At 40.6% G+C, this 15,297-nt stretch overlaps 1 protein-coding gene across 1 annotated transcript in view; it reads left to right on the plus strand.

The window, feature by feature from the left end:
- LOC111864089 (RNA-binding protein fusilli) overlaps nt 1-15,297 on the plus strand; it is a 207,237-nt gene that overhangs the window by 164,351 nt on the left and 27,589 nt on the right. The window contains exon 6 of the mRNA XM_023851087.2: nt 14,154-14,264. Coding sequence (XP_023706855.1) covers nt 14,154-14,264 — 111 coding nt within the window. The remainder of the gene's footprint in view (nt 1-14,153; nt 14,265-15,297) is intronic.

Here is a 15,297-nt window from a genome sequence, read left to right on the forward strand (position 1 = left end):
TTGTTCTTGTCCATCTCATTTTCTTTTTATCTTCCATTCATTCATTGTACTTCTTACTCCTTGTTATGTTTGCTTTTCTTATCTTTTTTTTCAATCTTCCTCGTTATATTTATTACTTTTCCCCTTGAGCTTGCTCTTCTCACTTTTCTTCCGTCTTCTACCTGCTGCCTATTCTTCTTCCTCCTTTATACTCCCCTCCTCCTGCTTTCACTGATTAGTTCATTTCGCCTGATCCTAATTAGTCCCGCCAAGAATTCATTATGAGATAATTTTAAACCAACATAAATCACTTTGTGTGGGAGAGCCGCCCAACACAGGGCATCTACCGTCACAAGAGAACTCAGAATTATAGTCGAAATCTGTAGCGCCTATTATAGTTTTGAATTCAGAAATTTTCAAAATTCTTCCCCTGTTGTAGATCTTGACGAAACCTATGTTTCATTTTGTAAATTCTATGTCATTCCTTTTTTCTTGGTCTTCTCCACGTTCAGTTTCACGGATTACGCCCTCTGGCCTGCTCCAGCTCAGAGGTAACTGCTGAAACGACGAATCTTTTTATACACTTGGTACGACTCCTTGGATGTGGGGTCCGCTCGTCGCAAGACCACCTACACACGACAGTAGAGCACCCAGACGCATATCCACGCCCCTGTTCGGATTCGAATAGGAGCCTTTCTGATTTAGAAAACAAATGAAGTTAGATTTCAGATTCTTATAAAGTAGAAGTTATTAAACCCATACGAACCAAAATTAAGGCCATTATTTGTATTGTAGACAAAGGATACCAAATTTGATATAAATCTGTTGTTAGTTTCTGAGATGAAACACATGTCCCTAGCGTTCATTTTGTGCAAAGCGCACTTAAAGGCGGGGGGGGGGTCATGCAGGTTTCGAGCGGTAATGAACTCGTACGCGATTTTGGCTTTCATGCCGCTTATAATATGCGTTAAGGGAACCGTTTTGACAAATGTGTCCGTAATCGATGTAGTGAACAAAAACTTGCTAGCGAAATAGAATATTGGCAGGGTACTGTTTTCTTGGCCGGTCACGGTAGCTGAGCGGCCTAAAGCATGCACTGTCTTCGCTAGCTCGGAAGCCGGGATCGTGGGTTCGAATCACATTCAGAGCATGGATGTTTGATGTTTGTGTGTGTATGTGCGTTTTTCTGTGTTTGTGTACAGGTAGAGGCCTTGGGGCGAGCTGATCACCCGCCCAAGGAGTCCTACCGAATGTCTAAGATCTAGTAAACCGAAGTGAAACGGAGAGTTTCATGGAGGTAGGGAAAGGCCAAAATTGGGACTGTAGCGCAAAAACTGTTTTCTTGGACAAAGCGCCATGTAGTTGGCAGAATTTAACCGACGTCTTGGAGAAACATACTGCTTCCATCTTCGGGCTTGTCGAGTAAGCCCCCCCCCCTCAAAAACAGACGGAAAGCAAAGTTTTCAGGGCCGGAGAATAAACCAAGCAAGAGGTAAGTGGGGCACTCTTGGTCAAAGATTAAGCCAAGCAAGAAATCAACAAGGAGCACGCGGCAAGGGAGCCTACGATCCAGCAAAGTGTTTGTCTTTGCAGACATATTCTCACATGTCATTTTGAAGTATCAGGCACTGTATGACATTTCGCAATGTGCTAGTCTTTCGGTGAGGGTGCATTAATCCGAAGTTCTACGCTCCTGCTGGGCTAATACCCCTTGTCGGCTGTCCGTCACTGCTTATTCAGCGTTGTTCGCATCTTTGATTTTCTTCTAATGTAATTACAATGGTGTAATAAATATGATTAGATGGTAGGCGAGAGATGACAAATACACAAAAAATTTTAGTCGGATAACCTTAAAAAAAGCACTTGATACCTTGACGTAGGTATGATAATAATATTAAAATGTAAAAGGTAAAATCGTCCCTGTGCTTAACTAATTAAACACCAAACCATGAAGACGTACGTGGAATGAGTTGTGTAGATCCACATATTCTTGAAATCGGAGCTAGTTTAGGTAAATATGGTATGAGAGCATGATAAGTATCAGCTGGCTCGGGATAGTTTCCGTTAGTAGATTCCTGTTAACATTGTAACGAACATTTGAGTTCTTCAAAAATGGAAAATATTTTTTATCTGTAGCTTCTCAAAAAAATCCAAATCCATGGAGATACGAGATGTTAGCTGGCATAGTTCGCTTTTGCTGGTAAATGTACCTTCATCTTAAGTATTAATTCTATTTGAACATGATAACAGTTACTGTGAAAATGTATTTATCTTATTATTCTGGAATCAGAGATACAGCCATTAAAGTTCTGTTACTGGGTTTCTGAAGCGGATCGCGAGGTGAAAGCTGTGACTTATATCGCAAAGGAATTATTTGCTTTCTTGGATTTCGGTCCCTCCTTTCTTTCTTCTTTTTGCATAAGGAGAACACAACTAAGAAGTCTTGCCTCTCCTCATGTTCAGTTTTCCAGAACTACCTGTAGGAATAACAAACAGTACGTAATTGAAATTTGTCAAATATCTGTACATTATTAGTAGTGGTTGAACTTATTTCGTAGCTATAAAAAGACGTAAAGTTGTCACTGTAAGTAACAAAAAGTAAAGCTATCCCTGTAACAGGCCGTGAAGGCCCATAGGGTTGTGAGACGTTGAGGGTACCACATTATCTAGTTGAATATCCGAACATACCAGAGACAGGGCTAGAGAGCCAGTGATGAGCTGTAGTTGAACACTCAAAACACTCTAGACACAGAACACGTCATCGGCTTCAACAGAGCAGAGTTCATAGCTGACGTCCGGACCTACCATCTCTACAAGGAAATAACAAATTCCACATAATTTCAGCCGTGAAGATGGAAAACACCTAAGTAGATTTTGATTTCGCATCTTTATCCCCAAACCTACCACTCAACCTCCTTCCTCCAGCATCCACTGAACTTAACCAGTGCAAACATACGTAGTGGTGCTATGAACTTTTACATCAACTTTCCTCTCCACGTGGGTCAACACCAGAGGTTTCCTTCAGCTGTTCTTCTATTTAGACCGCCTCTGTGGTCTAGTGGTCAGAGTTCCTGGCTACACATCCAGAGGTCCGGGTTCGATTCCCTGCGCTACCAGATTTTCTGAGAAGTGGTGGGTCTGGAACGGGGTCCACTCTGCCTCATGAGGATAATTGAGGAGCTATTTCAAGGGAGTAGCGGCTCCGGTCTAGAAAACCGAAATCAACGGCCGTGGGGATTCGTTGCGCTGACCACGCGACATTCTCTGTCCGCTAAAGTTGGCACTGACTTCGCCGATAAGTGGCGGTCGCTCGGTCGGTAGAGTTCGTTTGCGGACTAAAACCACGGAGTTTCTTTTTTTTTTGTTTGAGTTGAAAATATGGTTATGCACAATAAACTGAAGAGGAGTTGGCAGAATTATGTCGTGGCCTATTCATTCCGGAGACAGATCGGGGACTGAGGGACGCCACGATGATCCTCAGAGCAGTCGAGATACCGGGTTCATTCAGAATACAAGCCTGCTAATCTGGTAGGTAGAGCTGAAGTGTCTAAAGTTGCACTTAGAGTTTTGAAGAAATCCTGATCACGTTTGCAGTACGCAGCACTTCTTGCCCTCAGTGTGTTATCAGCAAGATTTCTCAAAGTCAAATCCTTCTGTAGCCATATCGTTTCTGGCCTTTGACTCCGCTGGGGAACCTTGGAGATAGAATATTCCATTAAAATGGCGGCGGTTCGAGTCATACGTTGTCATCCAGAATGTAAGATCTACTAAAACCAGCATCATAGCACATGGTTTTTGTTGAAATATTCATGGACACGGAGCCGAACATGAAATTTCCTGCATTCTTTGCAACACAAATGTTTATTACCATCTTTATAAAATTCTGCCCTTGAGTTCGATCCCCAGCTGGTTGAATCCAGCCAACCTTCACACTCTGTTTTAATATTATCGTATCATCTACTCCTAGTCTTCAAGTGGCCGGTTCTCTTGACGTTCTTCAGCTCAGATCTACATATGTTTTTCTCATTTCTTCGATACACTGAATATAAGGAGGACTTCTTAGTATGGGGAAATCAGTTACGCTTTCTATGCGAATCGTTAAAAGGATAAAAATATATTCCGTATTTTGTTCGTGTATTTCGATTGTGCTGGTCACGGTAGCCTCGCGGTCTAAGGCATGAATTGTCTTAGCTCGCTCGGAAACAGGGATCATGGATTCGAATTCCCACTCAGGGCATGGATGTTTGATGTGTGTATGCGTTTTTCTGTGTTTATGTTGTCCTGTGTTTAGGTAGCGACCTTGCGACGAGCTGATCACTAGTCCAAGGAGTCCTACCGTCTCTGAAATGATTAAGAGAATAAAAGAGAACCTCGACACCCGTATAAGGGTATAAGAGGAACGGATGAGATACAAAATTTCTATTGTAACTGACGGAGTCTACTAATGACAAGTCACAGATTAAAACTTTAACTTATGGTGACAGCAGTTACACTACATATTAAATGACATTCGCATTACCACGGAAAGGAGAAATGCCCATGAAGAAATAGTCGTATTTGAGGCTAGAAGATATATATCTTCTAGGATAGAGCCTGCTTGTTACATGCTTCACACTGGTTTCTCGCTCGACATATTGTTCCAGCTAGAAGATGGAGGCGACATGCTCCTCCGAAACATCTGTTGACGGACTATATCGCGTTCTGTCGTGTTTAGGATTCTGAGGAGTAACATAACAATCGCCTCACCAGACTTGGCAGAGTCTGTTGCAGTTACAGTCTTCTGCTGAATTCTGAACAAATTAAATTAATCCATGCCATTTTTATTGTCGGCATAAATTAGTTATGGGAATTAATTTTTGTTTAATAAATACGTTAAAGTATATGCGTCAGGCATGAATAGCCGTGAATNAACAAAATTTCTATTGTAACTACAAGTCACAGATTAAAACTTTAACTTATAGTGACAGAATTTACACTACATATTAAATGACATTCGCATTACCACGGAAAGGAGAAATGCCCATGAAGAAATAGTCGTATTTGAGGCTAGAAGATATATATCTTCTAGGATAGAGCCTGCTTGTTACATGCTTCACACTGGTTTCTCGCTCGACATATTGTTCCAGCTAGAAGATGGAGGCGACATGCTCCTCCGAAACATCTGTTGACGGACTATATCGCGTTCTGTCGTGTTTAGGATTCTGAGGAGTAACATAACAATCGCCTCACCAGACTTGGCAGAGTCTGTTGCAGTTACAGTCTTCTGCTGAATTCTGAACAAATTAAATTAATCCATGCCATTTTTATTGTCGGCATAAATTAGTTATGGGAATTAATTTTTGTTTAATAAATACGTTAAAGTATATGCGTCAGGCATGAATAGCCGTGAATTTCTAAATAGCGGCTCCGGTCTAGAAAACCGAGATTAACGGCCGTGGGGAACCGTTGCACTGACCACGCCACACCCTCTATCCGCAAAAGTTGGGACTCACTTCGCCGACAAGCGGCGGTCGCTCGGTCGGTATAGTTCGCTTGCGGACTACAGGCCACGGAATTAGACCACGAAGATATTTCACTGTATTAGTGGCTAAGAAACAACAAGTGAAGGGATGAAACCTCTTACCCTCCCAGACAAATCGGCCAGTAAATGTTTGGATGAATGGGATGTGGTCCTTCAGAATTTGAGAGTTGTCGAAGTAATGTAGGATGTGATGAATTTTTGTTGTGTATTGCTTGTGAGAGCTGGAGTGGAATCGGCTAGATAAAGTTGTAGATATGGACGCCTAGGGGGTCAAAATTCAAGACCTGCCCCGCTCTCCCCTCCTCACAGTACAAGACTGCACTTTAGAACTGCGCATGCAGCAGTGGCGGAGTTTCTGACCACTGTCTCTTTCATTAATTTCTCCCTTCCTCCTTTACTTATTTATTTTCTCTCGGTTTTCATATCGCTTTACTGCTATGGTCTTGATAATGGGCAAGATTTCATAATTATAAGCCCGGTTTTGCATTTTTTTTTTGTATTTAGTGATTGTCAAACGTGGTTCTTACTTCGAGGGAAGAACATAAAATGCAAGTTCCTGATTTCAGGCTTTCACAAGATTAACTATTGATATTAATACAGCTCTTGAGTGTTTATACCTTTTGCTACACTCTTGTAGCACAACAAAATTCTAGTGCAGAATGACGTATGTTAAATTGAGGTGTATATATCCCCCCCGCGGCCATGATTAAATGCATACAGAGAAATGCGTTTCGTGTTAAAACTATAGACGTTTAATGAGCTCTGTAATTTACGTCATGCTTGTTTCTCGTAGAACGAAGAAATATTTTTTTAAGCACAATAGCGAAATTCGATTTGAGAATCGTGTATAAGCAGAAGGACATTGAATTGATGTAGGCTGTAGTCAAATTCTGCCGAGAACGTTTTGGTGTAGAACCCCACAATACTAGATTTAATCAAAATTAACTCAATAGTTCAGATGCTGAAACATGTTGACGGACAAAAATTGCCTTATCATTAGGCGTTTATTTTGCATAAATAATGATGACAAAATACAGACATGGCAGGAAAGTTTGCAGTTAATTGGTAATTCGAATATAGTTTATAGGCGAATTTCATAAAGAAAATTCATAATGTGGAAGCCGTGTATTTCCGTCTCTGACTGTGTGCTCGCGTGTTTCTGCTCTTAATCCACCCGGTCAATTTCAACAAAATTTGATAGTGATTATGTACGATAACAACGGCGTAAATTTAGTTCCGGTGCTTGTCTTGTCTAGAAAATTTCATTAGTTCTCTCAAAAATATTTACCCGAACAAAAGTTCGCAGTTTCCTTGAAACGTAGGCCTTGTATAATTAAAATATAATATATGAATTCTATTTTAAATTCTTTCAATGTAATTAACGTTCAGCGGAATAGAAGATTAATTAATTTATTACTGTGTAGTGTTATATAGTACTACCACTAACAATAGCTTGGTAACAGTAAATCTTTTTTTTTTTGTTGGCTCTACAGCCCCCTTGGGCACTGGCCTTTGATTTTTCAGTTTCATGATCATTTTGCAGACTGTAGGAGCCCTTGGACGAGTGATCAGCTCGTTGCAAGGCCTCTGCCTAAACACAAAATAAACATTTACACACACCAAACATCCATGCCCTGAGTGGGATTCGAGCCCAGGATCCCGGCTTCCGAGCGAGCGAAGACAGTACATGCCTTAGACCGCTCGGCTACTGTGCCCGGCAACAGTAAATTTTTATCTGCAATAATTTAGCGTCAAGGCTAATGAGGTATGCAGAATAACACAGAAAGTATTGCTAAGTGCACTCCACTGGAGTACTCAGCATAGCAGGTGGTAGCCTATATGTAAACAAGGACAGTAGCTGTAATCCGCCACTTGTTGTCTATTAGTAATCACTTCTAATAATGTACAAGATTCCCCGCCCATCTCGTGCTATCAGTCCCTCCCTAATATGTGTTATCCCTGGGTCTTTGCGACCGCCTGATATCGTAGCAGCAGACGCGAGTCTCTTCTGGAACTTACCGCATCTTTTTGCCTTTGCTTTCATAAAGCAGTATGGAGTTCTCTTCCCATGGGACAACCTTAATATCAGTTCACAAGTCTTGAATTCCAGTGTTAGGAATGGGCAATTGTCTGGTTTCGAGTGTACTGTATTAGCTATCTGCCTGAAATATGTTGGTTTAAAGAATACTGAATTGTGCGTGTGTGGTTTGTGATTGTGTTTTTGAGCTGGGATCAGACTGGTACGACGAAAATTCTGGATTGACCTTTAAACACTGGGTAAGTGTCAGCATATACTACAAGCAGTTGTCACGAATTTAGGTACCTGCGCAAACTCTTGCGAAGACAACAGTGAGAGTTTTAGAATATGATTTTACATGACATTTTAATTCTTCTATCAATATACAGAGTGATAAAATTGTTAACTCTTGTATGGAATGTTATGTTATAGAGATTTGAATTGTGAATAAACATTTCAAATGGCAAAAAAACCCAAACAATGATCGCTTTAATACTCACACTTGTACATATACTCATAGACATGAAACAGACTGTCAGAAGCAGCCTTCGCACAACAGAATTATTTTAAAAACTTACACATCAATCCCCACATATAATAAGTTTTAATGTTTCTTTTAATGACACTGTACTGTCACAACCTGCAGTATGTTGAAATGCTCTTTATCCATACTGGCGAAGATTAATAATAGAATTTAGTACGTTTATTCTCGTGCATTTCCCTATTTACGAATAGAAATAATTTTCCATAACTTTTTAGGGTAACTTCAGCTGGATGCCCCTGGATAGCCGGTATCGAATCAGAGGCTCTAATCTGAAACCACTCAAATGCTAAGCAGCATTAGCAGAAACTTTACCGAGAAGGTTTCTAGCCTATAAATAATTATGGTTGGATAAAGTTTTCCTCCTATTACTAACTTGTTTTGATCAAGCGACAGATATTCATGAAAATTGGTAGGTGCGCCGTGTAACTTGGGGCAACCGTAATTTCGTAATTTTAATTTCCTCGTACCAATAACAGCAACTTCTGAATTTGGAGAGGCACTACGCCAAGTAATTTAAGGCCCTGAACTGTTATGTGGTATAGGCGATGCAACTGTAGTTAAGGTGTCCCCTGGCTTCACGTCATAAGTTCAGAAGATTTCTGAGGTCGTTCTGAGTGAAAAATGTCGTTTGGGCATGGGATTTATTCTCGACAGTTTNACAGTAAATTTTTATCTGCAATAATTTAGCGTCAAGGCTAATGAGGTATGCAGAATAACACAGAAAGTATTGCTAAGTGCACTCCACTGGAGTACTCAGCATAGCAGGTGGTAGCCTATATGTAAACAAGGACAGTAGCTGTAATCCGCCACTTGTTGTCTATTAGTAATCACTTCTAATAATGTACAAGATTCCCCGCCCATCTCGTGCTATCAGTCCCTCCCTAATATGTGTTATCCCTGGGTCTTTGCGACCGCCTGATATCGTAGCAGCAGACGCGAGTCTCTTCTGGAACTTACCGCATCTTTTTGCCTTTGCTTTCATAAAGCAGTATGGAGTTCTCTTCCCATGGGACAACCTTAATATCAGTTCACAAGTCTTGAATTCCAGTGTTAGGAATGGGCAATTGTCTGGTTTCGAGTGTACTGTATTAGCTATCTGCCTGAAATATGTTGGTTTAAAGAATACTGAATTGTGCGTGTGTGGTTTGTGATTGTGTTTTTGAGCTGGGATCAGACTGGTACGACGAAAATTCTGGATTGACCTTTAAACACTGGGTAAGTGTGAGCATATGTGAGTGAAAAATGTCGTTTGGGCATGGGATTTATTCTCGACAGTTTCGGAGTTATTGGTGTTCAAAATGTAGTTTTGTGTGAAATAATTTGTTATCAAAAAAAAAAAACAACTGTTATTGTAAAAAAGATACAATGATTGTATTGTACAGTTTACGTAGCTTAAGTGAGTGTTCAAAATGTCTGCCGCCAGCCTGAATGTACAGCCCGGTTCTTTTCGTTAGGGAACGTATAAACTCAAGAGCCGCAATATTATTAACGTGTCTTGTGGGATAAAAAATCCGCCGAACCTGTATGCACCTTGCCTCATACACCGTGTTTTACGTGTGACCTCGTACACGTTAATCTGCGGCGCTGAGATCCGTCGAGGCCGGTGACCAATTCAGCATACCGCCATGGCTGATCTGCTGCGCGCATGCGCTACATCGTCACAAAATATTTCAGAATTAGCGCTAACGATTTTTATTACACTTCGCCATTTTTAATATTTTTATCATGTAGAAACTGTTATATTCGAAATGGATATTTTTTTTCTGAAATATTTGTTGTAGAAAAGTATGAGACCGTAATTCGTCAAGCGTGTATGTGAAAGTATGTGCAACGTTTTTGTACTCATTTTACTTTCTCATGTAAGGAGTCTACACAAGAAAGTATTGTGTTAGAAAAAAAAACATATTTCGAGAGTTTGATGAATTTACACATTTTCAGTTCCCCTGGTTACTAAAATTTTTATTTACTCTGTTGGCTGTCAGTCTCTGAATGTAATGGACGGACGGACAAACGGAAGAGTGGGATGAATTAAATGAGTGGATGGGAAGGGGCGGACTGATGGACGGACGTACGTCTAGCGTCTGAACGGTTGAAGGATTTTATTCATATTCGGCATTCAAGAGTTTCTCCATCATAGGCCGATTCCCAGTGAACATGAACATTCCAGCTATAAACACAGGGGCCGTTCTCTTGGGTCCCCAACCACAAAACGCAGGTTTCCTCGAAAACTGTTCCAACGACTTTGATTAGATTTCGGTAAGTTACGAAAATCGTATCCATAAATAAAACTGGATATACGATGATCATTATCATCAGTAATCTGTCAAGACGACAGGTCCACAGTCTCTTCCAAAACAATTCCTCCATTTAATGCGATCTAGAGCTTTCTCCTTCAAATGACAGTATCCTCTTCTGTCCCCAAGGTCATGCAGCATCTTCTTACGTTTTCTGGTCACTTCTATCCGCTCCTCTATCTTTCCTTCAATAACTTCTTTTAGAAGGCAGTTTCTGCGTAAATATGACCAATCCAATTAGCCTTCCGTTTTCTTATTTCGTGTAGGATATTCCTCTGCTCACTGACTCTAATTAACACTTCTTCATTTCTCACATAATCGGTCCAACTGATCTTCTCCATCCTTCTCCAACACCACATTTCGAAACTTTCCAAATGTTTCTGATCTGCTGCCCTAAGTGTCCCTGTTTCAGCCCCATACAGAGCTATGGATATGTGATACCTTCGGGAAAGTAATGACAAGCGCGATAGGGCCCAAGGGAGAAATGTCAACTTTCTCAAAACGTTTACCGGCCAGACGACTTATTGTTTGGAGCTCAGCAATCAGCAGGGGCCTACTGAACAGTACTCAGTTTCATGAGCAAGAAAACATAATTATATTTGGGTTGTATATGAGAAAGTATGTGCAGTGTTTTTGTACCAGTTTCGCTTTCTCACATACGCAATGCACGAAGAAATTGTGGTAATGGTAAAAAGAAAATCTATGTCGAGATTTTGACGGATTTACACGTTTTCAGCACCTCTGAATACAAAAAACGTATTATGTATGAGAAAACGAAAAAACGTTTTTTAAAGCTGTATACACCATATTTCAAAATGATGGACCAAATTTCAAAGCCGTATATTTAACGATGGCAACATGCTACATTTACGGGAAATGTCACAAATGATCTATTTTATTATTGCTAGTGGGGCGGTACTAAGCCCCTTGTACTGCGGCCACTTCTGGCCTATTGTACCAGCCCCAGATGATATGTGAGGGTGACTGTGGAGCAATTGGTAAAATGAAGATTGGCAAGGGAAACCGAAGTACTCGGAGAAAACCTGCCCCAGCGCCACTTTATCCACCACTAATCCCACTTGACCAGACCCGTGATCGAACCCGGGCCGCCGCGGTGGGAAGCCAGCGACTAACCGCTTGAGCTGTGGCGGGGCTTACAAATGGTCTAACAAGTTATTAAGTTTCGTTAACTTTTTATATAAGTGCTCTATGTACCTGCTGCACGGACGTCGATACAACAGCTGAATTCATCCCAAACGCCTCTCAAAGTGTCTTCTTCCACTGAAGTCACCGCAGCCGTTATTCTGTTTTTGAGGTCATCCAGGTTAGTCGCTAAAGGTGGCACAAAAACACGGTCATTGACGTATGCCCACAAGAAAAAGTAGCAGGGTATATAATGACTGGAGATCTGTGGGGCCAGAACTGAAGTGGCAAGTCTTGGGACCCCATGCGCCCTGTGCAATGTTGAGGCAGTGATGCATTTAGGAAATGTGCTGGGAGAGGCATCTGGCGGTATTTTTTTTTAACTCGATCCCCCACCCTTTCAAATGGTAAGAGTTTCATTCATGGGCGGTTCGCTGTTGCAGATATATAGCAATTTCAATTCGGGTCCATCATTTTGAAATCTCGTATATATGTATGTACGAGTATGTATGTATGTATGCGCCCCTCACCAGCGCCTGAAGAGTTAGATTTCGTCCATGTTCGGTATTCAAAATGGTGAATGTGTCGTGTCGACGGGATCTCCCTACAAATGGACATTAAAATTTAAAAAATAGGGTTTCTTCAGGCGGTACCAAAGAACGCGTTCTGACTGAACAGTTCGCCGTGGCTTGCGAAGTTTCACTCGACTTTCGTACGTTTTGTTTCAACGTCACGGCGTTCCTGGCCATGTTGATTCCGCATAGAAGCCGTTAATGACTGAATGGTGTCATATTTATAAGAATTACTGCTTTGCTGAGTTATCGTTTCTCGGCCGCGCAACCGGCTTATCCTAACGAGGTTTTCGCCAGTTCTCCCAAGTGGCCGCTGGCAAAGTAGACTATTTTAAAATAGGCCGCGTCCAAACGGACGTGGCCTTCAATATTCAGTAGAATCAGTCATTCACAATCATCCCAACATATGCGTTAATTAAACTGAGAATTAATCAGTCACAGACTCTCAATCTCAGTTGTGTTACGTGCTAAGCGTCTGGCATGATACCATAACGTTCTGAAGATTTTGTCCTCTAATTCAAATAAATAGCTTATTGCTATTGAAAACCTCGAGAATGAGAACGGCAGTCCTAGTGGTGGCACAGATATGTTGTGAGTTTGCATAGCTCAAGCAATATAGTTACTACCTATAGGCTGAACTACCTTAGTTAAGTTCTCAGCAAAGTCAGGGTTTCTGTCAATATCGGGACAGCATGAGCCTCCTCTGCAATGAGTAATGAGCCTTCTTTCTCCTAGGGTAAAATGCCCAGAACTTGAACCTGTTCAATCATATTCATATAGTGTTGAGGTTAAGAAAGAGTTGAGCTTTACCTCTGCACCTCCTATACACATTTAGAACATGGAGCTCAGGCACATGGACACAATTACTTGCCTTGCCTTGTCTTGCCAAAGAGTGCTTTTGGCATGAAGAGGTGAACTGCATTCAAATGCCTCAGCTTGGGGTTAAATGGCAGGCTTCTGTGAACAAGAGCCTGTAGTACTGCTTGCAGCAAGAGCAGAACATTTCTTGGTTTGCTATCAAATTTTTATCAAAGGTTGTCTGACATGTCGTTACTGTAATCAACAGTTAGGAACTAAGACAAATCAGTCAATATAGTGACCATTCTATGGGCACAATGACTGAGGATTCAGATTTTGTTTCCTCTTAGTGGTGTAAGACAATCTTCTCCAGTCCACATGCCCTGACCACCTTCGGGGCCAACCCATCCCCCTATACAGTCGTATTGGTGGCTCCTATCCTGGAGCAATTTAGCAGGGACATGAAGCTGACTACTCACCTCTATCTAGTGCTGAGGTTAAGAATACTGAAGCTATATTGCCACTCTCCCATTCCTCTTCATGGCATGTTGTTTAATTGATTAAGCACAGGGATGATTGTACCTTAACTGATTCAATTAAGGCATTTGATGCACATTTTCTTGCCTGAACACCTAAGAATATAACATGTTATTCCACTACCCTTGTAACACAGGCTGATTCTTAGAAAGGATAGTAAACATTTGAACTTCTTCCCAGAACTTATATATAAAACTGACCAATACAAGCTCATAAAACTTGTTTACTACAAGTCTTTCAGCATATTCTGTAATGGTTATTCCATGAAAATGCATAATTTTAAATAAATGTGAGCTACTGTTGTGCCCATTGTCAGTTGCCATGAATATTAAAACTTTGATAGCAGTCTAGCAAATTTTGTAAAATGCTGGTACCTGTGAAAAGTGTCAATGCCATCATCAGTCCATATTCATTGAATTAAAATACCTAAAAAGTCTCATGATTTGTAGTTAGTGTCATATCTCTCTCATTCTTGAACTTTGCTTCCATATGTAAAATAGGTTTCCTGAATCACTCTTCATGTATGTTGCTTGTTTAATACATTCAAGTGAATGCTCAATCCACTGTAACTTTGATTTCACTCCCTGAATAATATTGTGTCAGGTGTAGCAGTGGCAAAATATTCATTGTATAATATCATAAATTACTCATTTACTTCATTCTTCTTAGATCAGAGTATTTTCTTTAGCATTTTAGAGTTTTCAAGGAAACATTTACAAATAATTTGACATATTTTGTTTTTTTTCAGCTCAAAAAATGAGGAGGTAGACAACAGTTGTGTTGTTCGTGCAAGAGGTCTTCCTTGGCAATCCTCAGACCAAGATATTGCCAAGTTTTTTCGTGGACTCAATGTTGCAAAGTAAGTATCTCATCTCGGCGACTGTGAGCACTCCTTGTTCACAGATGAGCTTCTCATGGATCTAGTTAATGGTCATGTAATAAATATGCTGGCCTCACTAGTTTGTGTTCCTTGTAATAGATGCTCTAAGTGAGAACCACATGACCATATGACAGGAAGTTCATTTCAGTACATTAAACAGTAAGAAAATCCCTCATAGGCTGAGAGGTGTTTCAGGATTTAATGATGCCCTGTAGTTCAGATAGGAGCCAGATAGTGAAGTTGGTGTAGTGGCTGTCTATGGGCTGGATGACTGAGGTTTCAGGGTTTGAGTCCTGGTAAGGTCAAGAAATTTCTCTTCCCACATTGTCCAGACCAGCTCTGTGGTCCACCCAACCTCATATCCTATGGGTACTGGGGCTCTTTCTCTGGGGGGTAAATGGCAGGGGCATGAAGCTGACCACTCGCCTCAAACTAGTGCCGAGGTCAAGAAAATGTGGATCTATACATCCACCTACCATGTGCCTTCATGGCGTAGTGCTTAATTACTTAGGCACAAGGGCAACTTTACCTTGTAGCTCAGATAATGGATAGAAATAATCTGATGAATAATTGGAGGTCTTAGAACACAGTGTGAAAAATATGAGCAGAAAGATATTTGTTCTAGACTGAAGTACACAAATTTTCCAAACGAAAACCTTACTATGTTTTGTATTTCACTATCCCTGCTCTTCTATTCAATCAAATAAGAATGAACTGTTAACAGAACTGATCACATTATGCAGAGTGATTCAGAGGTCTATGGTCACAGTTTGGGAGATAATTTGGACCAGAAAATGTAACTAGATTGTTTTTTTTTTGTTTTACTACCATTGTTGAGTTGTGATGTACTGGCACTTCTTAAGAAAATTGATTGATTAGCCATTCATATATTCATTTGGTTTTTTTATGTTTAATATTTTAATTCATAATTTTTAATTACATTGAATGAAAAGCAAAGTTTCAGAAGTTATTAGAATTTTGCATGTGTTCAATACAAATGCTCGATTGTGTA

This window comes from Cryptotermes secundus, unplaced genomic scaffold (assembly GCF_002891405.2).
Source record: "Cryptotermes secundus unplaced genomic scaffold, Csec_1.0 scaffold705, whole genome shotgun sequence".
Lineage (NCBI taxonomy): Eukaryota > Metazoa > Arthropoda > Insecta > Blattodea > Kalotermitidae > Cryptotermes > Cryptotermes secundus.